This window comes from Phalacrocorax aristotelis, chromosome 1 (assembly GCF_949628215.1).
Source record: "Phalacrocorax aristotelis chromosome 1, bGulAri2.1, whole genome shotgun sequence".
Lineage (NCBI taxonomy): Eukaryota > Metazoa > Chordata > Aves > Suliformes > Phalacrocoracidae > Phalacrocorax > Phalacrocorax aristotelis.
In genome coordinates, this window is record NC_134276.1 from 164,851,493 (window position 1) to 164,877,639 (window position 26,147).

Consider the following 26,147-nt stretch of genomic DNA (forward strand, 5'->3'; position numbering starts at 1 on the left):
CCAACATCTCCACTGAACATCTTCTGAGATCACAGCTTTTGTTGAAACTTCACTTGAGTTTCAACCACAAAAAAAGAACAGGTTGTGTTAGCCCAAGCCTGCCTTATGTCACTAAGGTTAATCCTCCACTTCAGCTCCCTGCTGTGCAGGCTCGGAGAGGTGTGCTTCAGAACTGGCCCCTCAGGAATCCTCCAGACTGAACAAACACGCTGGCATCAGTTGTACAAAAGTATGCATCCACACACATGCCAGTGTTGGTATTTTCTGAACTGCCTTTTATCCAGACAGGTCTCTCTCCATTCTTTTCCCCTCATGTTTCATTAGATCAGTTACATATTTTGCTTTAGCCTGGCTGCAAATTCTGTTTTGACCAAATACATCTTTAGACACTCCCTATTCCACTTTAGTTATACACCCTCTGACCTAGCCCTCATGGTGTAGTCACAGTAAGAAACTATTTCCTGCCCCTCCAACCTGTTGAGATATTTTTAGCTGAAATTGAATGTGCATACCTGTGGCAGGTGAGGCACCAGTAAGAATGTGGGTGTGGTGAAACCTTTGCTTTTCTAGTGCAAAATGTTTCTATGGCTTGTCATTCAAAATCAAAGGAGGTGGCCAGTTGTCTAGGAGTCACTCCTTTCTAGGAGGCTCTGCACCTTTTTACAAGGAGCAGCTCTACTTCTGTTATTCTTGCAACTGCAGAGGAAGGATAGAGAATCTTTGATCCCATCAAAGCACAAGACAGATCCCTCTTCTGTTGCAGCCTTCCACACAGGAAAGAACAGAGATGCTAGAGACTCCACCAATGTATTAAAGAAAGCCTCATACTACTACTGAAAGGAATGACCCTGCCCTACCTCCTCCAGCAGTAACATTGCTCTTCACATCACTTTACAAGATTGGTTCAAGACAGACTCTGCATGTCACCTGTTACATAGCTAGGAATAACACTTAAAAGGTTTTCCAGAGACTCAGGAGCCTCAGAGGGATTTAATCTTCATTTGCTGATAGCGGGATCAACCCTGTCCTGCTTGTGAAAGATAAGAAATTGCGTTAAACATCCAGCAATACAGAAAACCAGTCAGGAAGAGTTCCCTTGCTCCATGGGGAACGACCACTTGCATCTCCACCCATTGCTCACTCATTTTATTCCTCTCTGGTGCATTCTAGGTCTGTTCCTTCTCACCTGTGGGGATCCCTACCAAAGGGTCCTGCAAAATTAACATTCTCACTACTGGACTTCTGCCTGTCTCCCTGCACTAGGGCCCACAGAAGGCACACACAGTCTTCCTGCTTTCTAAGAATGCTCTTAGCAGTCAACATACCCAAGATCTGTACCTTTACTTGTCTGCCACTGATCCTAGACTGCTTTAGAGCTATCAGACTTGGAAGGTATGTGGGAGACTTGAGTAAATCGCTACAAAGAAAAGACAAAGTAAGAACATCGGCACTCTTCTCACACCAGAGAGTATGCTTGTTCTTTGTGAAGACAACAGAGCTGTTTTAAATAAAAAGAAAAAACATGTCCCCTTTGTTTTAAACATAGTGTGTTTTTTGTAATTTTGCAAAATGTGCTGCCCCAAAGAAAAGTATAAAAGCATTCTGACTAGCACACATGTGTATATTAATGTTGAAACTTTGAAGTAAGCATTGTGCTCATTTTGACTAAAGCAGTAGTTTCTGCTTTCCATTTAGATCTAAAGAATCTTTTAGACCTTTTTTCATGTAGCATAAAATCCAGTTTATGAGTGGTTCTAACAGACATTTATTTTTCATGTTGAATAATCACGAGGGAGCTTCTCACCCTTCTCTGCCACCAGCAGAAATGTCCAGTGTGAATGTTTTTATTGCCAATGGGAACCACCACTAACCTTCTGCTTTGATATGAAGAGAAGTATGTTTATCCCATTCTTGCAAGAGGCTACTTATACAGCACTGAACTCTGCCCAAGACAGAGAAATAAATAGGGAAACACAGAAAGAGCCTCTACAGTGCCTGTTTCTCTTCACCACTCGGCTCGTGAGCCGCTTTCCTACATAAATACCACCCTCTTGTGTTGGTTTGTAAGTACTACAAGAATCAGCCACCAAAAAAACCCATCCCAAACTCCAGACCTCTCCTTGATCTTGCCAATCATTACAGATTCTGGATCGAATGCCAGGCGCTGAATAACCTGTTTCGGCAGGACTAGGCTATCTCTGTGCTAGGCCTCTCTTCAGCTGACACATCTAAGGTATTGGTGTCACACATGAATCGCTAAGACTGACCTAAGAAGACCTTCTGGCAGAGCCAATATTCAAGATGAGCAGAACAGGTCAGTGATAAGACAAGGAAAAACAAATAGCTTTAAAATTAAGCAAATATATTTGGAGTTCTCCATGTCACATGTCCTTCTCCTAAGGCAAGGGCATCACAGTTGTGCTGTGGAAACTCAGTTTTTTCTTTTAACTTTTTCCTCTCTCTAACAGACCTATCTGACCCCAGATGCACTCAGTGAGTCTGAGTTGAGACAGGCTGCCGCAGTGGGAAAGCTACACCCAAGATGCACCTCTTTGTGAATGACCAGGGCCAGACCACAGCTGCTTTCAGGTCTGGAGCTGATGGTCTGCTGGCTCTGAAAGGAAGACTGGTCCCATGGTACCACAATGGGCCAAGCTCAGACTGTAACTGGTGAAGCAGAAGAGAGGAAGTTGTTTCCAGGTGGACTGCCCAATTTCACAATAAGTAGTTCTGAAAAAAAAATCCACTGGAGATGGCTTGGTAGACTGTTTTTGCTGAGTTCACGTAGCCATAAAGATAAAAATAAAAGTCTGTCCAAATACTGAACTAGAAGGCTTTCCTTTTCTTCTTTTTCCCACCTGCCACCTTATTCCTGACACCAATAGCCTCTTCTGTGTCATCATCATCACCATTCCGAGATCGCTTCTTTTCTCCCTGCTCCCGCAGCTCCTGCAATACAATCAAGAGATTGACCAAGAGGTCTGGCACCTGAAGAAATTCAGACTACAAAGACTAGAGGGACAAAAAGCCAGCACCCACCATCCGAGCAAATCTCTGGGCCTCAGCTACACGCTCTGTCAGCATCATAACTTCCTCCTCTTGCATGGGGAATGCTGGCAGCTTCTTGCCAATCAGGTGTTCAATGCGCTGGAACAACTCTACATCGTACCTGAGGAAAGACAAGACACCAGCTTGAATCAGCCCTCCTGCAACTGCTTCAGCTATCACCACCCACAGACATCACCCCTTACCTCCAGCACACAGATATTGTTAGCTTGTGCTGATGGTCTCGCAAGCAACTCTTAACTGGATGCAAATGATGCCATCATTTGGGATGGCTTCACTGACTTATTCAGCTTATCTCTGTTCAGAAGTATTTAGCAAAGACTTTTTTTTAGACAAATATTTCAGTATATATCAAAAACCACACTTACTTAACCTACATTATATAAAAATGTATGTATATTATACAAGCAAGTTATAAACAGTTAGTTCTGCTCATTACATGCCTGCTTCTAGAATTTATCCTGGACCTTTTCCCTCCCCACCCCATGCTTTGAATTCTCTCCCATTTAACTAAATAAATCCAACTGGCACCTCGGAATGAAAAGTAGTATTTTCTTCTCACCCAGAATAAGGTCAGATGTTTTCTGTTCTGAACTACAGCTGGGAAAAATAAGTCTGCCACATTAACACTTACTGTGTGACAAAGGTGATAGATTTGCCAGATCTCCCAGCTCGAGCTGTTCTCCCAACACGATGAATGTAATCCTGAAAGGAATTTTTTTTGATATGCAATGAGATGTGTGTGCCAAACACAGAACAGAAGTTATGGGAAATCAGCCCATATAATTGTTCTTTAGGAAAGAACAAGAAAATTGGGAGAAAATACATCCAGGATTAAATACTTGGACCTATGCATAGCATTAGGATTTGAGAAGATGCTGGCTTGTGGAAGCATATCTTTGGTTTTAACATTTCAATTCTTCTCTTTCTAAAGGAAAAGACCACCTCCAATTATTTAATGCTGCAGGACAAAAGTTGTGATACATCACTGCTAATCAACTATCACTGCCTTGAAAAGCTAATATTTGAAGTGGGCCAATGCCTGCATTTTCAGTCTTGGGATCTTGTGCTCTACACAGTGTCTTCCAGACAAGCTTTCTGGCAAGTAGATTTAAATTTGGCAAGCACAGTGAAGGGGAGAACGAAAGAAGCATCTGATCTATTGAGTGTCTTCTGTTTATACGGTTCTAGGCTGTTTTCCAGGTTACATACTGCATTATGGAAATTAAAATACTGCCTTCTCCATGAAGGGTATGTGGAGAAAGGAAACATCATGAGAAAGGACGTGTTCTGTGACATGGTGAGATGAGAGGGAGGGGCACAGAAACTGTAATGATGTCACTCAAGCTGCTGCCTCCACCAGTATTTTTTTAAACTTTTGTCCTTTTACAACGTCAAAAGCAGTGTCTTCAAAAGAATCACCGTACTTTCTTCTGTTTGCAATGTGTAGTATCTTTGATCACTGTAAGGAAGAATAGCAATTCCTGAAATGCATGTTAACAGTATGCTTTTTGAAACTAGGTTGGGAAACAAAGCCACACCCGTAAGATAATACTATACTTTCTATAAGGTAGAAAGTTAGCAACTCACTTTTTTCCAGTTTGCTGTACTTTTGTGATATGAAGGTGAAACATATTAAAGATACCTTTCTTGGTCAAATCCTCATTGAACATAATGGGAGAATTTTTACTTATCTTTTTTTAAATAGTTTAAAATGTGAGGGCAGACCTGGATGACAGGAACAGAGATGACTACCTGAAACTAGTCGTGTGTTAAAACTATTTTCAAAGTCTAGAAGCACTTTAATGTAATACGGCAAAACACAAACTCTGAGCAGAAATACAGAGGCATGGAACTCCCCTCACTTCCCCTCTTCACTTATGGGATCAGTTCTACAATCCGGACGAGGGCACCCAACCAAACTGAGATACCAACTCAGTTGCAGAGGCTGAACTACATCTTTTAATCTACAGAAGCGTGAACTAGTCTTCCAGTCAGCAGAACAGAGAGGAGGTGTCTTTGTTCCTTTGTCTAGCTTGACTATGCCTCCTGGAGAGCTCTCAGCTGGGACACAGACTAGCTTACCTTAGAGTGCGTAGGAATATCAAAGTTTATCACCACATCTACATGTGGAATGTCCAGACCTCTGCTTGCAACATCAGTAGCCAGCAGAATAGAACGTGCCTTTGCCTTGAACTTGTTCAGAGAGCCCAACCGCTTATTCTGGAAGAGAGGAGGTCAAAAAGGGAGTGAGAGAATAATGCTTATTCTGGTTAATATGCTCTTGTTGAAATACTGGTACAGAAGAATTGGGGGAAAAATACTCAGAAATCTCACTTCTCTAGTCTATTTTTTAACTATTACAGAATCAGTGGCAGCATTTACATTAGTTAAATTTCTAGGGATCAGTCCAGTCCAGTATCTGTGAAACACTGCTTCTGCAAGGTAGTTGTGACTCAGTATGGTGCAGCCCACTTCCCAAGTGACAGGTCTCTTGTCTACTCCATTCTGTGGGGTGTGCCCATACCTGACTCATCTGTCCATGGAGAGGAATGGCAGTGAACCCCAGGTTGCGCAGCAGTAGAGCGGTCCTCTGAGTATTGTTACACGTACTACAGAATATCATGAAAGAGTTTCCAGCTAGTTCATTCAAGATATAAACCAGGTAGCTGTCCTGTAAAGAAACATGCAGAGACGGGGGGAGGGTAAAAAACCAAGATAATCACATATGCCACATTAAAGAGTAAGTATAAGCCAGAGAAGATGACGAGATATTGGGCAGATGTGGGAACAGCATGACTAGACACAACCAGAAGAGGGAAGAAACAGAAGTGGCATTACCTTGAATTTGGAGGGGATGAAAATATAGTACTGCTGTAGTTTTTCAACTGTCTGATATTTGGAAGAAACAGCACATTTAACAGGATTCTTCAGAGCAGCACGCTGGAGTTTTTGAACCTGGGAACATCAATGTAAGTTACTAATACATGGACAAAGATCTTGTCAGAAACCTGTATCATAGTCTAGCCAACAATATAGCCTCATAGGAGGATAACTAAAGCAGAGTACTCTGCTCTCACCTTCTTGGTCATGGTAGCAGAAAACAGGAATGTCTTCCGGTCTCGAGGAATCACTTTTAATATCTTATCCACCTGTAAAAATAGAAAGGAAATGGAAATGCTGAATACAAAAGCAATCAAGATATAAGCCTCCTCCAAATATAATGATCATCCAAATGAAGAGTAATGCATGTGTGCAACCTAGACTCACAGTAGGAACAAATTTCCCTTCTTCTAAAGGGAGAGTGGAGGCTGATAGCTTGTTGACAATTAGGCAGTGTGAACTCCAGAAATGAAACAGCAGAGCAAATATCAGGCAATATTCCTGCAGGAACGTGCATGTGATTGTGTTCTACAGGAACTGTGTCAGTATCAGGCACTCCAGAGAAACCAGTTAATTTCGGAGGCAAAATGCTTCCTACTGTCTTGCTAGTGCTCTGCAGAACTCAGCAGAGTTCTACTCCCACCACAGACTTCTGTGCAATTATTAGATCTTAGTTACAATTTGCTATTAATTTCTACAGAACAGCTCAGTTTTTACTGTGTGACTGTATGAAGTGATTTTAAAGGTACTTATCTAGTGTGCTAACCTCTTCTTTTAGCAGATTCCTACCTCTGTTTCAAAATCCATGTTAAGGATCCGGTCAGCCTCATCCATCACTAGGAACTTCAGAGCTCGTAAGTTGAAGCCCTTTGTGTTCTCCAGATGATCAACTAGACGGCCAGGGGTTGCTATCAAGAAAATCACAAGAGCAAATTTAGAATGAAAGCAAAGGAAAAGATCCAAAGATGCAAGAGAATCATCCATTACAGAAATGGAATTTTCTCCAAGAGAAGTAAAGGCAGGTTGCTTTGTGGGAAGGATTCTTTCACAGGACATCTTCAAAGAGTTTTGAAATAAGACTAACAGAGCCAGACTCTCTGAAGAATGCCCACCTTCCCCCCCTCCCCCTTAAAAAAAAAAAAAAAAGGCAAAACAGAACAGACTGTAGATGAGCTGTACTGAGAAGAACAAGACCAGCATTTTGAATACTTGAGGAGAATGAAAAACCAAGCCAAAGGCATTCTAGCAGGAATGCTTTGGAATGAGCTTGTAGCAGCAAGGCTACTGGTATATACTTCAGAAACACTAACAAGCCAGTAGTCAGACCTCAGGACGAAAACAAATGAAGGATGTACTTTCACTTCTTCACATGCACAAAACTTTTTGGCACTCTCTCTTTGGGCAAATGCAGTTTGATAATATTCATACCCCATACCCCAGTGCATTAACTTACCAATTATAACATGAGGTTTCTTGGCTAAGGCCAGAGATTGAGACATCGTATCAATTCCACCCACTATAACCGCTGCAGGACAAACACAATATAGTGAGTCTCTCAGCGTAGCACCAGTCAGCCCCTGGCACCACAGTGTTTCCTCCTACTCCCTGCCACCCACAACAATTCTGTACAAATGAAGGGCTACTTATCTTTATGAGAATTCACTTTATTTTAGCACACCTGACCCTCCCAGGCCTCTTAAGGCATACCATTAAGTCCTTGCTGGCTACGAGTATTTTATTTTCACAGCTGAAGCGCTACAGGGAGAATCTACTCATTTCAGCTTAACTCAGCTGCAAAAATCCAGGAATTCTAAAAATACCCACAAAGCTTTTATGTTTGTAGAGAATATCTGAAGAACCAACAGAGACAGTCTGAAGGAAAGATTAAACTACATCACACTACAGAGCGGAGCTCTATGCAATTTCACTGGACACAAACTTACTAATAAGAAGATTCTCTCCTACTTCTATCTTTTACTGTTTGGACATAAAATGCAGAAGAGCTGCAGCCTACTCCATGAGAAAAGACCATACAGTCTTTCTTTCCCAAACCTGATACCAGATCTATGTCTTCCAGTGTCACAAGCTTTTCTCACCTTTTGTTCAGTCCTCCATACAAATACTCTCTACTTTATCCCTTGCAATCTAGAGCTGACAAACCAGTCTCCAGGAAAACTGCTCCAGTATCACAAAGCCACTTACTAGTGTGGACACCGATGGAGGATCCAAGAGCTTCAAACTGCTCTGAGATTTGGAAGGCCAGCTCCCTTGTTGGTGTGAGGACAAGAGCAAATAATCGCTGAGGCGTATCCAGCAGTGCTTGAAGAATTGGCAAAGCAAAAGCTCCAGTTTTTCCAGAGCCAGTTTCTGCAAGTCCAATGATATCTCTGCCTACAAGAAGTAGCAAGGAGGGCAAAACCTGTTACCAATCTAGACCAGAGAAAGAAGCCCTTAAAGCACAAGAAGGATAGAAAAAAAGGAGACACACAAAGGGTAAAAAAGAACAAAGGGCCAAAACAAAGACTTTCAGAACATCTCTGCAGCATTTTTAAGTGTGTTACTTCATTTGTACAATAACTACAGTCTCAATCCTTTACATTCTCTAGTTAAAATTCTGCCAAAATACAGGTTTTCATACAAACTTCAGGTTCAAAAAAAGCTTTACTCTATTATTTCTCATATCTGTCAGTTTACAGCCTATTGCTTCTATCCAGGTGTATTCTAGACCAACTGTTGTCCGTTTACCAGCTTACAAGGAAATAAAGTCCAGTGATTGAGGCTTAGGTCATACGAACTACAAGACCACAGCACTACCAAATTCACATTTCACAAGCCACAACCAATTTTGTGCCATTGATTAAGCGAGTAATCTAAACCGGTCTGCAGCAGGAAGCATTAGGACAAGAAGTCTTTTGACCCCAAACAGTGTAGACAACAGGGTAGAATTAGTCAGTAGTAGAATCCATTCTGACCTTCTAAACTCCTACAGTTGAGAAGAAAATGCTGCCAATAGGCCTTAAAGTGGAGATAACTTCTCAGGAATGCAATCTTACTTTTGGTTTTTTTTCCAAGAGAATCTTATATGTGGGGTAAGAGACTGACAACAGTTAAATGACAGGACGGAGTAGACACTGAAGGTTTATTCCCATTCTGTCACCACATTGTTCTGTTCCTCTTTCACAGTGGGTTGGAATTTTGTTTGGGTTTCTTTTTGGTTTTTTTTTTTTTTTTTTACAAAAACCCAACCAAATATTCTAGGGGTAGAAAGGTTTGATGAATTCAGTAATTTATTTTCCTTTAGTTCCAGGATGTTTAGAAAAAGTCACTGTAGTTTGACTATTACTCACTCCAGAAATTTAATTTCAAAGAATTGCCTGCTCACAGCAAAGAAGATTATACAAGTCATGTAATCAGTCAACTTCAGACACACACTGTAGGTCTCTACCACAAAAGGCAAAGTCCTAAATCTATCAGAAGTTTCCTGTGTATCCTTGAGTATTTCAGAAAGAAAGTGGTTGATGCTGAGTAGCGGCTCAAATGATTGACAGTCATTCTACTTAACGTGGACTGTCAGAACTATGCAACAGTAGTGAACACTCCAGAACCCATGTTTGTACAGATTTGAAAGCTTGCAGTTGCAGGCAGTGTTACAGGATAAATTCATATTTTAAGGTCCACCTGGGAAGGCCACAAGAATAAACAGAGAGACTACTTCTAGACAGAGATCTTCAATGATGAAGTGAGAACACTCTCACCCCTGCCACTTACTTTTCACTCAGTAAAATTCATTCACATAGAGCTCCTGGGGTATCCCCAGATCTGGGACCAGAGAAGCACACCGCTCACCTTGGAGAGCCACTGGAATAGCCTCAACTTGGATCTTTGTTGGCGTCTTCCATCCTAACTGGTCACAAGCTTCACACAGGACATCTGTCACTCCCTAAACATTAGTGAAAAGAGAGAAGGGAAATGGACATCACCAAGGAGACTTAAATTAAACCACAAAGTTAAATACATGCTGCAACAGAGCCAAGCTTGTCTCTAGCAGAGACAAACCCCATCAGGCCCTCAACACAACTACACGAAAGGGCAAGCAACCCACAGTGATCCCCACATCCACCAGTAACTTCATAGATCTGTTCAGAACCGATCGAGGTGACTGCCATCAGTAAGAAACAAGTCGTTTTTCCCCTAGTTTACACAAGGATCTTTCCCCACACCCCCAGCTGTCTCTCTTCCCCTCTAGGAGTATCCCACGAGCATGGAAAAAGGAACACGCCTGGGCAAATTAACACAGCCGAACACACGGGCAGCCGGCTGAGGGGCACAGGCCGGAGCAACGCCAACCTGACCGGAGCAGAGGCCCGAACCCCCCGGACCTCCCATCGGGACACAGCGCCCCGCCCGCGGATCGAGACGCGGCGGCGGCGGCCCACGTGTCTGCCCCGCCGCCCACCGCCGCCTCCGCCGGGCCTGGGGCCGCCTGCAGCCGCCGAGGGCCGCAACCCAGGGCGAGCGCGGCGGGGCAGCGTGGGGCACGGCCTGGCGCAGGGGGCTGTGCGAGGGGCTCCCCCCTCCCCTTTATATGCGGGGGGGGGCAGGAGGGTGTTCCTCGGGACGGGGGAAGGAGCAGCAGGGGCAGAAGTGGCTCCAGCCCGGCCTTACCAGGTCCTTGAAGCTCCGTGGGTCTTCCACCGCCACCTCCGGCTCCTCCACTGCCGCCAGCTCCGCTGCCCGCCCTCCCTCCTCTCCTGCCGCCATTTTGGGCCGTCCCCGCCTCTATCGCGGCGCAGAGCACTCTGGGAGCTGTAGTCTTCCTTGGAGGCATCATGGGATTTGTAGTTCCGAGGAAAGAGCCAATCGGAGCGGGCGGGGCGGGGCCTGCTCTTGCCGCTCCTGCCGCCGGCTGGAGCTGGAGGCGGGCGGTCCCGTCCCGTCCCGTCCCGTCCCGTCCCGTCCCGTCCCGTCCCGTCCCGTCGGCGGAGGCCGGCCCCGGCGGTCCCGTGTTCCTGAGGTCGGAAGCTGTCTTCTGCATCCGGAGTTCTTCCGAGCGCGGGTCTCTGCGGAGTGGGTGCGGTGCTCGGGGCACACGTGCTGTCTTTTTCTCCTCTCCTGATGTAAGGGAACCCACGTCGGCCGAGCTTGTCTGCGGAAACATCCTGACTCTGCACAAGGCTACTAAGCAGCACGCTTGAGGAGGCCTTTCGTCTACATGTGTTCAGGACTTGTTTTCTTTAAACGTAATTGAGCTTACGCTTCTGTAAGGGGGGTTGATTTAAGTGGTGAGTGCTATCCTTCGCTAAATTAGAAACTGGGTGGATTTTCACTGAACTCATAGAATCAGAGAATCATTAAGGTTGGAAAAGACCTCTAGGATCATCAAGTCCAACCGCCAACCCAACACCATAATATCTCCTAAACCATGCCCTGAAGTGCTACGTCTACATGTTTTTTGAACACCCCCAGGGATAGTGACTCCAACACCTCTTTGGGCAGCCTGTTCCGATCCCTGACCACTCTTTCAGTAAAGAAATTTTTCCTAATATCCAATGTAAACCTCCCCCGACGCAGCTTGGGGCCATTTCCTCTCGTCCTGTCACTAGTAACTTGGGAAAAAAGACCCACCCCCACCTCACTACAACCTCCTTTCAGGTAGTTGGAGAAAGTTATAAGGTCTCCCCTCAGCCTCCTCCAGGCTAAAAAACCCCTGTTCCATCAGCCACTCATCATAAGACTTGTTTTCCAGACCCTTCACCACCTTCGTTGCCCTTCTTTGGACATGCTCCAGCACCTCAACGTCCTTCTCCAGAGAGGTCTCCAGGGAAGGGGGAGTTATGGAGCTATAGCCACCTGTACCGGGATAAGAAGACACTGAATTGGCTGTGTGAAACCCTGCCTGCTTGGTGTTAACTGCAAACGGCTAAGCCTGCAGCTCAGCATTTGCATTGTTTAGGCAGTGTGAATGATGGTGTTCTGTATTCATAAACTCTAGAATTGTGAAAGAACAAGACAAAATGAGCTATTCAGGCACAAAAATACAAAAAAATATATAAACTTATATATATAATACATATAAAAAGCAAATTAACTTCTTCAGAAGTGCTGGTATGAAATATTTTGAAGTACTAGTGAATGGAAAGAAGGAAAAGTCAAGAACTCTCTTTTTCCACTTTGTTTTCCTGCTTATAGTAATTGCCAATGTGCAACTTTAAAGTGCCAGAAGTACATACACTGAACTGTGGCAACTCACAGCATGAAATGAGAGAACAGGGGATGGGAATAGATGCAAACACTTCCCCAGCTCTCTTGATTGCTGCTGTTGTGATACAGGCAGGGAGCCTGCAAGTGCACAGTGAGAGGTGAAAATGGTGATGGATTTAGTGCCCTTTGAGGGAGAGCAGCATCAAAAGATCATGTCATGATGGTAGTTCCTGAGCTCATTGGTTTCCATCTGGTCTGGGTGTGGCCTCCTCTCTGATCTGTAGTCTCAATGCTGAGCACAGCAGGGCAACATTTCAGTTAGGTGAACATGTTTTGTTTTAGGAGAAAGGATGCTAAAGTATCAAAGAGCTCAGTCTTCAAAAGGACAGCAGAGTCGACTGCAAAACGGAACTTGTGACTCTGGTTTTGAGCAGAACTCCCTCTTTTGATGGTTGGGTTAGGCTGGTTAGGCTGGGTGTGCTCGCTGTGGAAATGCTGACGTACCTGAGCATCTGTCACTGGATTCCAAGCATGCCGTTTCCTCTGCTCCCAGAACAATGAGGAAAGTGAGAGGAAATCCGAACAAACTCTCTGCGTGACAGGGAAAGGAGAGGAAACCTGAAACAATTCACTGCACAGCAGAAACTGCTGCATCCCGCTGTGCTCAGGAGCAATGATTTTAAAATAAATAAAAACAAGACAAAAAATCCCGACAAGAAACACCCAATGTAGGTGCTAGTTATGACCATGTGTTTCAAAAATTACAGCAGTCTGAGCCATGAGCTTGCTATATACTATTATTGCTGAAGGTTAAGCCTGGCGAGTACTCAGACATAAACCCTTTAAGGGTCACTGGGATGCCTCAGGAAATAGAGTCAGGGATGTGACAGGAAGTCGCTGCTTGTGATTCTTTGTTGAACTCATTGTCCATACAAAATGGTAGGTGCTGTTTTGGTGGGGAGCAGGGTGGAGCCATTCTCTCCTGGTGACTTTCCAGTTTAGATGATAACTCCCTTTCTGTGCATTTCAGCACAGGACACTGCAGATTATACTGGATTTTGAAATTTTCACACCAGGGCTTTTAGGTTTGGCTTTTGACCAAATACATTCCTAGCCCTACTGCAGGTTACAAGCTCAGTCTTCCTTAGGGGGGACAGGGTGGGAGAAGATGAATTTTAGTGCAGGTATAATGCCAACTATTTCACAAGAGATGCATAAGACAAGATGGACGGTGTGTATAGTAGGTCACAGTTAATGGTAAACAGTCCTGTCTACTCACTGGGATGCTCAGAGGGAGGCTATTGGGATATCCTGACTCCCTGACTATTCTCATGCTCCTTTGTCACAGACACCTTTTATTATGCTTTCAAAACGTACTTTGGGACATTGTGTTAAAATTACATTTGCATTTCCAGTTCACCATTGAATCATTCCTCCCTGCAGCAGTTTCAATAAAAGGGCATCAGGAGGTCAGCCCTGGCTAATCATCAAATCACACATGTACCCTTCCCCTACTGCCACTCCAGCTACCAAAGGAAGAGTTCAGCCAACACATCTACTCATTTGAAGGGTAAATAACATAACTACTAAAAAAACCCACCCTGTTTACCAAAGTCACTTCTCCCAAATGTTGCTTGTGACTCTAAGGGAGCCACGATATTGGAACTAAGTACTGGAGCAGGTGCACCCCTGTCCCAGCCAGGGTCACTTGCTTCATGTGCTTTCTTGGTACCAGCTCAGGTGCCTATTGGACCCAGCAGTGAGCTGTTTCAGGGAGAAAAAGGATCAAGAAATGAATCTTACCCCCAAATATGGAAGATTTCTGCCAACAGAGTTCCCAAAGCTGGCTCCCCAGGGTATCACATGAGATCCAGCACTGACTGCATGGGAGGAGACAGGAAAGCATGCCAGGAGCTGGGTGAGGAGGATCTGACCACCTCTTGCCCGGTCTGCTAGCTGCTAGATTAAGTGTAGCTGAGGTGTGGGGGTCAGACTTAGACTCACAGGACCACCTGGCTTAGAAGGTGTCCAAGAGCACTGGATGGGTTCTGGAGCAAACAAAGTAACACAGCTCCTCTGTCTTGTGTAGGATTAGAGATCTTCCAGCCTGCCACCCCACTCTCTGCCTGAGCCTCCCTTTGCATTCCTAGCAAACAAACTCAGAGAGGGAAGTGCCTGAGACCTGGCCAGGAGAGCATGGTACCTTGGGCTCAACCGCTTTTGCAGAGCAGCACTGCACAGTAACCCAAATTCTGACCGTGAATGAAGGGTTGATCTAGGGAAAAACAGAGCAGAAGCAAGATTTTTTTTTGCCTGTGTGGCTGAGAATGGAAGCTAGAGTTCCTGATTTGTCCCAGCTGCTGAAAAAGTGGCTGTGATTGCAGTGCAGGACTGCACTGAGCAGAGCAAACCAGCCCTCATGAAGCTCTAAGCTATCAGACTCAGATTCTTCTGCCAGTCAGACTAGTCCATTTAGAGCTGTTGTTTTTTCTATGTTGTCCCCTGTGTGTGGATATGGGGACATAGCTGCATTACTAGAAAACTGAGGAGGAGGTATAGGAGAATCATAAAAGTTATATAATTTTCTCTGTAACAATAAAACCAGCCATCTCAGAAGTATGGTGAACTCATAACTGATCTGGTAGAGTTGGCTGGTGGTATGCCACATTACTAAGAAAAATTTAGCATCACATCTGCCTTCCTGTAGTGTGCAGTTCAAACTCCAAAAACACACTTACATGCTCAAACATATGCACCTCAGCGTTTGCATGTCAGAGATCAGCATTCACAATGCTAATTTACACACCAGGGTATGCACTCACACAGACGTAAACACATACACTCATACAAAAATGCCAGCTGCGTGGCATGGAGCTAATGACCTCGCTTTTCATTCTCCCCTTCTGAACATGTCTAGCTGCTCCTATCGATTCCCTGGCTCCAGTGCCTGCAGCATGAAATCGAGCAGGGTGAGCCGGGGGAAGAATGTGATCATATGCAGGTGTACAGAGAAACACTGACAAAAAAGCACTTCATATTCATTTAATTGAACAAGCAGTGTACTTGTTCATTTCTGGCAAACAAGCACAGGCATTACAGGCATCTGAGTTGTACTCTGAAGGACCAAAGCTTTTGTTCTTCTTATGTGTGAAAACAAAAGTTGGTGTCATGAGAGGAAGAGACAAAAAGGACAAGGATTCAATCTTTGCGAGACATAGTGTTGCCCTTCCTACAAGTTTGCTCAGTGTTACAGAATTATGGAGTGGATTTTCTGATCATTTTGATTCATGTATCTGCAAGGAAATTTCCCTTATCCACTGGGGCCTACCTGTGGAGGTGGTATTATCCCAGCATTAACCCTTCTGACTGTCTCAAGCTAGTTTCCGGGGTCTCTTCCCTGTACCTCTTCAAGGTACTGACATGATCCCCATCATGACAGTACTTGAGCACTTTGCAATATTTGTCCCAGAAACATCCTTGTGATGTAGGGAAGTGCTACTATCATCATTTTTAGACAGAGAACTGAGGCACTGAAGGGTCAAAAATCACAAAGGACATATTTATCAGAACAGTCCCTTGAAACAGGGTCTCAGTCCTTCTTCCTGCTTTGTAAGTGCTCTGCTTCTGAATCGTCCTACTCCTCTGCAACCCTCTTGAGTATTAGTACCAGTATATATATTGCTAACATTAAGCTTACTGCAGGAAGCACTGCTAGGAGTACGTGTAGCTCTCCGTGAGTGCTGCCTCCACCCTCACAGACAAACCACTGTGGGTCTCACAGGCTGCTTGACTGCACGGAGAGTGGCACCTCCACCTCTCAGATGTGCTCCCATCACAGCTGGGCTCCAGCTCAGATCAGCAACACAAACCTACGCTTCCCTCTCTGCTGCAAGAGGTACAACTGCTTTCTTCCACCAGTCCCCTGAGGCAGGCTCTGGTCCCGGGGTCACTGACCTGTCCTTCTACCTGTTTTCATTCCTAAGATCTGTCACTGGTTGACCATGTCTCAGATTTTATAACTACCAGTATTCAGGCCATACTCTCCTTTTCCTAGAAGAACTTGCCCTCCCTCACAGCCAAAGAACAGGTAACTTTCTCTTACATGCCACAGACTTGCTTTGCCTCTAAGAACAACTGCTTTCCTTTGGAGCAGAAGCCTCCTTTTTAAAGAAAAAAAATATACACCATTAAATACAATATCAAAACCTTAAAATAATCCTATATAAATAAATAGAACACAAACATCACAGTTCTCAGCCTGGAGGCTTTTCTTCAGAAGGGATAACAATTTCTGGCCCTGCTATTTCACCCCAGGTTGATGAGCCATCCATACAGTCTGTCATATCTGGAACTGCTTCCTTCAACAGCCTTTCCAGATGTACCTTGGTAACAGGACCTTACCCTACTGGAAATTGGCAACTGTTGGCTTTTTGAGGGTACACCAGCCCTTTTACCATTGGTAGATTCATAAGTTGTTTACAATCCAGGGTCAGTCAGCACCACAATTGCAGGGATTTTATCAGTTTCCCGACCTACTTCTTTTTGCTGCCTTGGGGAAGCAGAGCTGGGGAGATGGCTGGGGAAACATGGGTCTGAGGAACAGCCAACTACCCCTGCCTGCAGGCTCTGGGATCTCTGCTGTGTACCTGATAGTCCACATGTCCATCACAACCTCCAGCCTGAATCAGGTAGCTGCTGTGAGGTGGCGGGGTGTGTGGGCGTGTAACCTTTGGTTTCCTATTATGATGGAATTTGTGTTCAGATATAAATAAGACACAGGAGAGATGTGCACACCTGCGTGGATGAGCACAATCAATATTACAATAGCAACAGGTAGAAGTGCTAATAGTGGCAATTATAATGTAAAGTCTCCAAGCCTGGTTTTAATTCTGGGGCAAAAACTGTTTCAGCTGGATGGTCTTAGGGTCTCAGTAGTGGTTTTAGCATCCAAGGTGAGCCTCCTTGTGTGTGGGGAAAGATCTGTTCTGGACTCAAGAAGTTCACAGACTTCATCCATTGCTCTGGTGCAGGTCTCGAGGTTGGCAGCCAGCTTCTGGATTTTGGCCTTCAGCATGGCCTGGCTCACTTTTGTGACCTCCTTTGTGTATTCTGGCACAAGGAAGCTGTGGGAGCCACAGAAGACCATGAAGCAGACGGAGTTGTACAGCGAGATGGAAGCCCTCTTCTCCGACTGGCGAAGTGTGGGGTCCCCTGGACCCTGCCCCCGGCGGAGGAACTCCAGGCAGCCAAGGATTTCCCTCATCTGTTTCCGACAAGTCATTGCGATTTCCTGCACCTTCCTCACCTCCCGGGAATTGCAGAGCACTGAGGAGAGATCGGAGGTGATGCTGACAGCCCCCCCGGCAGTGGCCAGGCCCAGACCCACAGCCGATGCCAGGAGAGAGGCTCCCAGCGTTGCTGGGCTCAGGGACAGCCCCACGATGGCTGTGACTGCTCCTGCAGCAGTCAGGGTGCTCCCACTGATGTTGGCAATCAGGGACCTTTTGCGGAGCTTGTTGAGTTTACGAGCAGCCTTGTGAAGGTGAGCGATTTGACCACGCAGCCTCCGTCTCTGATCCAGTAGCACTATGTGGAAGTGGTGCGTGGGGTCTAGTGTTTGGGGAAAGGCAGCACCGTTTCTCTCCATGGCCTCTGTCCAGAAACAGAAAAGGCTGGGTTGGGATTTATGATGAAAAAAACCCATGAGACATGCTCAGCCTGGTCCACCATTTCAGGGATGGCAGCCAGCCAAAATTTTTTTGCTTCACCCAGCATCTTGAAAGGTTCGCTGTGCACACACGTACACACTCACATACACAGACACACATGCATGTACACACATGTACATTTAATTACCATATTCCACTGTAACTTTCAGACAGACGAACTTCTAAATGTTTTTCTTGTTCCTTGAAAAGAGTAAGTATTTAAGGGATGGGGTCAGAGGTGCTGTTATTACCTCTTTGAAGACACAAAATACCTCTTCCAACCCTGGAGACAGAAATTCCCTTGAGATTAAGTGCTCAGAACCCAAAGTAGTAATGCTGCCAGAACTAAGGTGTCCCCATGATGGCATTCAGAGGATCTGCTATACTCCGGGGCATCTTTCACAAGAAAGCCAGGGGTCCGAGGAGGTGAAACCCACCCATCCCATGTTGCAATTTAGGGGTCCTTTCCCATTAAAGGAGGACAGAGGGAAGCTGCTGAGGGGAGTCAAGGTCTGGCTTTTCCATCTAGGAGGTGAGAAGCTCATTGATGCCTCAGATGGGTATTGTGTACATCCTTCCTTTCTTTATGCCTAAGCAACTCAAGGTCCTGCAGCATTTTTTTCCTATTGTAACCTGGCGTCAGGGTCTGGACAAAGATGGGAACCATTGTTCTGTGGTGCTTAGGTGGTGGATCTCCAGTGACAGTGGCAGGGATACCTATGGACCTTGTTTAAAATGGTCATGAAGGGCACATCAAAAAAGCGAGCCACTTTCAGTGTGCATGCCCTTGGGGATGGGGAAACAGGGGAAATACAGGGGCCTGTGAATAGAAAAGTCTTGAAAACTGCTGGCTATCGCAACCTCCCGTGGCAGGAGAGCCAGAGAGCGTCTTCCCTTCTAGAGGGTGAATCTTCAGGGTTTCAGTGCTAGGTGATCCCTGTGCTAGGTGATCCCTGTTTGCTCTCTCTGTTCTTTGTCACAAGGGTAGAAAGAAATATTCCAATAAGCATTTGCAGGTTGCTCTAGGGCTGCAAAGAGCTTTACAGAGGAAGCCAGTATCCTTAACCCTGCTTACATATAGGGCAACTGAGGCAAGGGAGGCAACAGGAGTGATACAGCATCACCAGTTGTCTGGTAGGAGCAGGGCTTTTGTGCTCCACAACACTGCACTGTTCACAAGGCTGCACTGCCTCTGCACCCAGCAAGGTCTAGCCATATTGCTAAGAAGCTGTTTGCAGTCCATAATGCCCTCATAGTCAAAAGAAGCCTCTGTAGCAGAAAGATCCTGTCCCAGAACCAACTAAACAAAAGTATTAATTGCTGCAGGCACCTTTTCTCTTCTGTCTTTTGTACTATGTGAACTGGAGGTACCTGGTCCCTCATATGGGCACACTATATAGTTAGGATCCTTGGGGCTTTCATTCTGCAGAGTCCCCGTGTTTCGGAAGGAGGAAACTTCCTACCATAAAGAGCCTTTCCATCCTGAAGCGTGTAAGTAAATAATTCTAACCTCATTTTTTTCCCTTTCTGTTTGTCCTAATCCATCCAACAGAATCTTTAGGACATCCCCCTATGCCCTTCAGAACAATGACCCTGGTCTCTCTTGGTATCATTGGGCCATTTGAGACACTTAGTACATTGTGCTTTTCTTAGCTGGAGGCAGTGTCCTCTTATTTCTTACACTATAGTCAGAGATGAAGCTGAAAGCACAAGGACTAACACTAAGCTAAATGGATACCGGCATTGAAATGAGCAATGACCATATCATCAACAACTTAACTACAGTCCAATATGATGATCATTAAATATATCAATTCCTGTAGCCTCCTAACAATTTGTTCTGCAGATTTTATTGCTGAGAACAGTCTCAGGTAATAACAGCAGCCATCTCACTGCAGTTAGTAGAACAGTCGTTCAATATATAGCACAACCCATACAGCTATTCACATCTTTTGAATACACTGATTTATGCCAGCATAAAGGAAAACAAAACTAACTCCTGCTTGTAGAGAAAAATCTCCTTGACAGTAAAGGAATACATTAGTCCAAAACCTGCAAACATTTTTCTAATACAGTACTTGGAGAGACTCCAAAAAACTACTTGTTCAAACTTACCTTTAGTTTCCAGCCGACCTCCCCAAAGAGAAATTTTGATCTGTTTCTGGAGGAGACCAATTTATAGCTCCTGTGGACCAATTGCTGTGATGGGAATGCTTTGCCTCATACTGGGAGTTTGCCATTTCCTGCTCTCCCTTGTGCAGAAGGATGTGACACACTGGAAAGTGACCTGCGGGACAGCGAGCACACATCATGTTCAGGAAATGATCCCTGCGAATGAACATTGTGTGTTCGCTTTTCCTGAAGTGTAGGGGGAAAAAATTTTTAAAAATCTCAGCCTATTCCTGGTGCTGAGCTAGTGCAGTCATTCCCCACAGGGAACAGTTGCCTTTCCTTTCCCTGAAATAGCAACTGACTTTACTCTGTGCTGGAGCTGCCAATTGCTTGATGATTGAAGTTTCCCACCACCACACATCTAAAGCCAGTGGAGCATCAGCCAGTCAGCTGCTTCTTTCAAGGCTTGTGTACTTTTAAAATCCCAGCTCTTTGGGACAATTTTGTGTGTGACTGGCTGGAGCACAGCAGTGCTGTGTGGGAGCTGGAGCAGTGCTACACTCCATAAAAGGGAAGCAGCTCCATAGCAAGATGATTGCTCTGAATTCCCATCTCTTCTCAGTAGATAAAACCATGTGGCATCCTGCAAAAGGAGTGATCTCCCTGTGTTTTTGCTCTGTTTCTTAACCATGGGCATCATGATGGTTGAGAGATGACCATGTTGTTTTCCTAAGGTGCCTGCCCAGCAGCCAATGATCAGAAAGAAAGGATCATTGGGATCCGCTCTTTTGCTGCCTCCTGTTGCCTGGCAGTTGTGCCCACATACAGATGTGGTCGCAGGGAGGAAGTGATGAAGGTGTTGGGGAGGAACAGCCTAAGTGACACTCCTGACGCTGCCTTTCACACTGAGCCAAGGGCAACTTTAATCAAAGACAGATTCTTTGGATGAGTTCAGGAAAAAAGGATTTTTTAGTGGCAGTAAGTGGTGCAGCCCACCTTAGACCAAAGTGGCATGTGTCCTTATCAACACAGGGCCTGTGGTGGCAGGGACATCTGTTCTGAGCAGTTGTGCTTGAAGATGGAACATCTAATTCCTTGCTGTGTGGATTCTTGCTCTTCAGGGCTGTTTGTTGACAGGGACCTCTGATTGTGCCCTAGTGTCACCCTGGCCTGGCTAATCTGAAAGCTACTTAGCTGTCACTGAGTTGAGAGGCTTTACTGTTGAATGTGTGAGATCCGTAGCTGTGCAATTGCTGGAGCTGACCTTAGGAAAGGACAAGGACTGAGCGGCAGCAGGCAGGGAGAGGAAAAGTCTGGGATTATTAATTTCAATGGCAGCTTGGTTTTAGATAATCTTAAAATTACTGTGAAACGCTATATCAAGTGTTTTGTCAGGGGTGGACCTGCATGAGATGGGACATGAACAAATAAATAAATAGCACTGAAGAGCTACTTCAACCTGTCACAGACCTGAAAAGAGAAAACATTGTTTTGAAGAGCTTAAATAAGTGATCTTTGTCTGCCTCACTTTGTACATATTGCACGTTAACAGGAAGGTGAGTTTTGACACTGAAGGAAACTCTGCTTTAGCCCTTCCCTTTGTTTTAGCAAACATAGGCTTGAATTGGAGCCCATCTGCTTTGGTGAAGGTTTGAAGTTGATAGACACAAGAGTTCTTTTGCACATTCCCAAATAGAATAAGCTTTATTAATGTGACTGCATCTGCACTAGGACTTGTGCCACCAGAGATGTCCTTGTTAGAACAGTGAGTTTTGGTAAAAATGAAATAACAAAGAAAAGAAAAAAAAAGGTCTAGAATGAGCCTGAGAAGATGATACAGTTTTGATTGCTCTTCTTCCTTTCCCAGTGCCCTTTTTTCAATATACTCAGCAGCAGAATGTTGTCAGAAGACCCTGTGTGGGCGAGGACATAATTACAGTGCAGAAGAGACAATTCACTTTTTTTATAGTATTCTCTCACAGACTTTCCTGCACACTGAAAGACCTAGACTTCACGTAAGATGAGATGCTGGTCTCAGCTTAGGATGGTTTCTCACAGGGATAATCCCTGGGCTCCTTCACCATCTAAAGACAATGCTTCCCCATAATCCACCCCAGTAATGAGGTACATACCCAGAAAGTAAGGACTTCCCATGAAGAGTTACAGACGTCAACTTGATTTTTAAAAAGAAATGTGTATTAGAATAAGAAACATTATTTCCTAGGGAGTTGCCCTACAGCAGTATGCTGTGATCTGTTTTTGTCACTGCTGACACTCCCACGAGCATCCCTTTGGTGAGAGTGCTGGTCTTCTTTCCCTCTGATAATTACAGAGACTCCCTCCAGCAAAGGTGAGCACGTGGGAATGGGAGCAGGATGGGAGAGAAGAGTCTTCTCTGAGTGCCTTCCAGGGGCTGGAAAGGCTTTCAGTGCCATTAGCACACCTGCCCAGACGTCAGCACATCTGCTGAGTCACTGAGTAGGTCCCCGGGGCCTGCTTGGAGTGAATCTTAGCTACCAGGGATCTCAAAACTTGTGGGGTAGGTCTGACCTTCACTGGGCTGTCCTGCAAGCTAGTGGAGGCCCTACCATCCTGCCTGCTTTATGTTTTCACCCAATCCCTCTGCTGTTGCAGGCTTTTCGTTCTTGGCCTGTGAAGTGCTTGGGCTTGAGGGTAGAAGGGGCATAGCAGGTGTTTCACAACTACCATGGCCAATAATGATCCCTCTGCTCCACCCTTTCCTATCTAGCCACATCTTCTGGAAATGGACAGAAGCCAGACCTGTGCAAAATCTGCCCTGAAGGCATTTTGTGGGAACAGATGACCAGCAAGGGGAAGGAAGAATGTTTTATTGCCTCAGCTGTCTTCCTTTCAGTGGATTTTGGCAGAAGGGACTGGTCTGCCTGCTCTTGTTCTCTCCAGCAGAAGGGAGATATAGCAGAAGTGTGTGTTCCGAAGCTGTTTGGAGCTACTGCAGTGTAACATTTGAATGTAATTGTGTAACATTTGAAGCCCGAAGTTTCAAAGATACACATCCTTTAGTAACATTGTTTTGATCAAATAACTGAGTAAATTTACATTCAAATATCATCTTTTTGACTGGGGATTTCTTTCACACTTGGTACTTTCAACCTTAACTGCTGAATCCTTGGCCTAAAAATTGACTTTTTTTTTTTTTCTTTTTCCTGTGATCAATTGAATTGATGACAAATTTTAACTCTTCACCACAAGACATTCATTCAGATTCACTGGGAACTTGGATAGGCCAAAACCAAAACAAATAAAGCAAATTGGGTCAAAAAGGGCTGCATCAGCTTTAAGTAACCTTACCAGTAGATCCAAATTCCAGAATGAGAGAGGCTGCTCTAGGCTTTCGACACCAGTGTGCGTGGTGCTTCAGCTGGGTTTGGAGAACTCTAAGCTTGGAGGCTTGAGGGCACCAAGCAACAACTCACTAACTGGTCATGGTGAAAGGAAGGGCTAGGAAAATGTACCTTTGTGAGGAAAATTGGATTTGGTATCATCCTGTATTTGTACAATGAAAAATTCCTGATCCTGTCTCTGTAATTGGCACTGGGCGAGGCCAGAAAGCTGCAGTGACTGGGTTCATGCCACATCCCTGTGCGCTTTCCTACCAGTTACCTGGGCAGTGGCTGGGCAATGTGATTTCAAATGTGCTAAAGAAATGTCTGCTCCAATATTGAACCAAGAATGTAAAAAACTAAAAACAAAAAACCATGAGATGATATGGGGTCTCAGTGCATTGACATTGTCTGACAAATTTTGTAAAGAAAACTTAACCTTTTTAAACTATTTTTATGAACTCTAGTATTTCTTTTTAAATATATGAAAGAAAAAGCATGTTTTTAGAATTTATGCTTTTATTTATTCTTAATTCTTCTCTTGCTTCTTCAAATTAACCAGCTGTTCTCTTGTTCATCATTTGCAGCTAGTCAAGAGAGATGTTTAATATTCATAATAATACACAGACATTTAACTGAAAACTAATTTAGCTAAGAAAATTTGTAATCAAATTTAGCTATTGGAGATGGAGTGATTTGGAGAGATTGAAGCTGCATTTCAGGTCTGCATGTTAATCCCATGCCAGTTTTACCAATGATGCTGACTTTGTGTTGGGAATATTCAGCTCAAAAACCTCAAATTTCATAAAGGGGGATTTGACTTGTCCTAGAATGATCACAGTCATGTGTCACTGTAGCATTCCTTCATCATCAAATAAGAGACTTTATCCACAGTCCTTACAGAAACTGGTGCTACATTTGAAGATGACAACCCAAAAGTTGAGGGGTTTGGACTGTAACGGAAGACCAAATCCTGGACTCATCTAAATTTTTCAGCTCTCTCAGTTTTTTTAAAACACTTGCAAGACCTGTTTTATGGGGGGTTTGTTTTGTTTTGTTTTGTTTTTTAAATTATTATTAAATTCATATTGTTAAGCTTTTACTAACAAGATTAAAGTTCAGCAGGAAACATTCGAAATAAAAAAAAAAGCACTGTGATGAAAACAAAGTAATGAAATTCATTAAATTGATTAACCTTCCCATCTGGCACCATAGAAGCATGACAGACACACAAAGGCCTAAGGAAGTTCAGAAGTTAAAAACTGTTACCTTGATCTTCAGACAGGGATACATCTCACCTAATTTTAGCCCTCTTCAGAGGTTCACACGCAGCCAGTTTATTCGCTTTCCGAAGCTCCCTCTAGAGCCAGGAGAAGAAACAGCCGTCCCCAAAGGCTGGTTCAGTCCATCTTTTTCAAGCACCTGCTCTCTAACACGTGCCTTATTATAGACGGCAATTCTTTATGCCACCCCCGCCTCCTTCGATGTCCCCCAGGTTTATTAGGTTTAGGCTTCGATTTCAAATGTCCTGTCCCATAGAGACTGCTCTGGGCCAGAGGTGGTCCCTGTAACCCACCACTTGGTGTCCTGCAGTGCTAGTAGAAGATGCTATTGTGGAAGAGTGTGGGTGGTAGTGGTACATCCCTGCCTGTCCTCTTCAGTAATAGTCCCCTCTTGCCCACGGATTTATCTGATACCTTTTGACCATGCTGATGCCAGCTGCCTCCACTGTCTTCTGGGACTGTAAAGCCCAGAAGTTCCCAGCTACTCATGGTATGAAGAAATATTTTCTTTTGCCTGTTTTCAGCTAATGTACTCCTTTCATAGAGTGACACTTATGCTAGCTGTGTGGGATCAGGGAAAGAAAAGCCCATGGCTTTGGTGATTCTGCACTGCGCAGTGAGTGGCATGTGGTCCCTCCCCGTGCTCATGACTGACAAGTTGTCAGTCGCATTCTCAGTATTAGCAGAGGGCATGTACAAGACAGATACGTACTGAAGAACACAGGGCTTTGCAGAGCTGCACTTGGGAATGCAAAGATAGCATCACTGTATCACAGTCCTAATGGTTTCTTATAGGTCCAGGGAGACTAAGATTTTAAATGGCTGAATCTGAACTGAAAAAAAAAAACCCAATCCAAACAATTCAAATAATTATTATTTTTGTCAAGCCAGGACTTTTGTTTTCAGGTCAGGTCTTCCACTCTCAAAACATGATAGCTGCAATGTGATTCCTCTTGGTAACCCACCAGGGGAAAAAAGTTTTATTACAACTGTGCTTTTTAAAGAACAAGTGGAGAAATAAAAGCTGTAATTGTTCTTAATTATAGCTAACTGTAATTGCACACGACCGTAATACGCAGCACATCAGCAGCAGATTAAAAGATCCTGGCATATGTGTAGTGTACAGAGAAACTTTGAGCAGAGGTGTAGTTTTATGAATATAGTTATGTATAATTTAGGTCTCCTACTTTGGATTCCACCCTTGTTGATTTTATTTTATTTTTATGGCTATTGTGGCAACATAATTGTCACTTGGAAAGTGCTGCTGCGGTGATTTATCTGTTCCAAATGAGTCAAAAACCTTCAAAAGGAAAATGTGTTTTCTTTTATACCAATGATGTGGTGTGACCAGGAGAGATTTTCTCAAATGCCCTTGTGTACCTACAGATGCAGATAGATGGCTAGTGGGATTCTTTTTTTTTAAAGCATCTTGATATAATCAGCGCTGAGCTTCCAAGGATTTTGCAGCGTGGTTGAAAATCTTTGTTAGCAATCTATCCACAAGTGTTTTAGATTAAAAACCCTTAAAAATG

The 26,147-nt window shown here is 44.4% G+C and overlaps 2 protein-coding genes across 3 annotated transcripts; both read right to left on the reverse strand.

Moving 5' to 3' along the window:
* Positions 1 to 2,341: 2,341 nt before the first annotated feature.
* Positions 2,342 to 10,759, reverse strand: DDX47 (DEAD-box helicase 47). 2 transcript variants are annotated; one of them, XM_075079129.1, is made up of 12 exons: positions 10,615 to 10,759; positions 9,796 to 9,889; positions 8,152 to 8,340; positions 7,403 to 7,474; positions 6,739 to 6,857; positions 6,147 to 6,218; positions 5,908 to 6,024; positions 5,594 to 5,740; positions 5,152 to 5,289; positions 3,701 to 3,771; positions 3,040 to 3,169; positions 2,342 to 2,949 (listed from the first exon to the last, which is right to left on the reverse strand). In XM_075079129.1, exons 1-12 carry the CDS (start codon positions 10,708 to 10,710, stop codon positions 2,827 to 2,829), a joined length of 1,368 nt encoding a protein of 455 aa, XP_074935230.1. In that variant the 5' UTR covers positions 10,711 to 10,759; the 3' UTR covers positions 2,342 to 2,826. The 2 variants fall into 2 exon arrangements, with proteins under 2 accessions (XP_074935230.1, XP_074935237.1); XM_075079136.1 differs by lacking the exon at positions 7,403 to 7,474.
* Positions 10,760 to 15,177: 4,418 nt separating this feature from the next.
* Positions 15,178 to 20,111, reverse strand: APOLD1 (apolipoprotein L domain containing 1). Its single transcript, XM_075079146.1, has 2 exons — positions 19,974 to 20,111; positions 15,178 to 17,802 (listed from the first exon to the last, which is right to left on the reverse strand). Exon 2 carries the CDS (start codon positions 17,795 to 17,797, stop codon positions 17,057 to 17,059), a length of 741 nt encoding a protein of 246 aa, XP_074935247.1. The 5' UTR covers positions 17,798 to 17,802; positions 19,974 to 20,111; the 3' UTR covers positions 15,178 to 17,056.
* Positions 20,112 to 26,147: the final 6,036 nt, after the last annotated feature.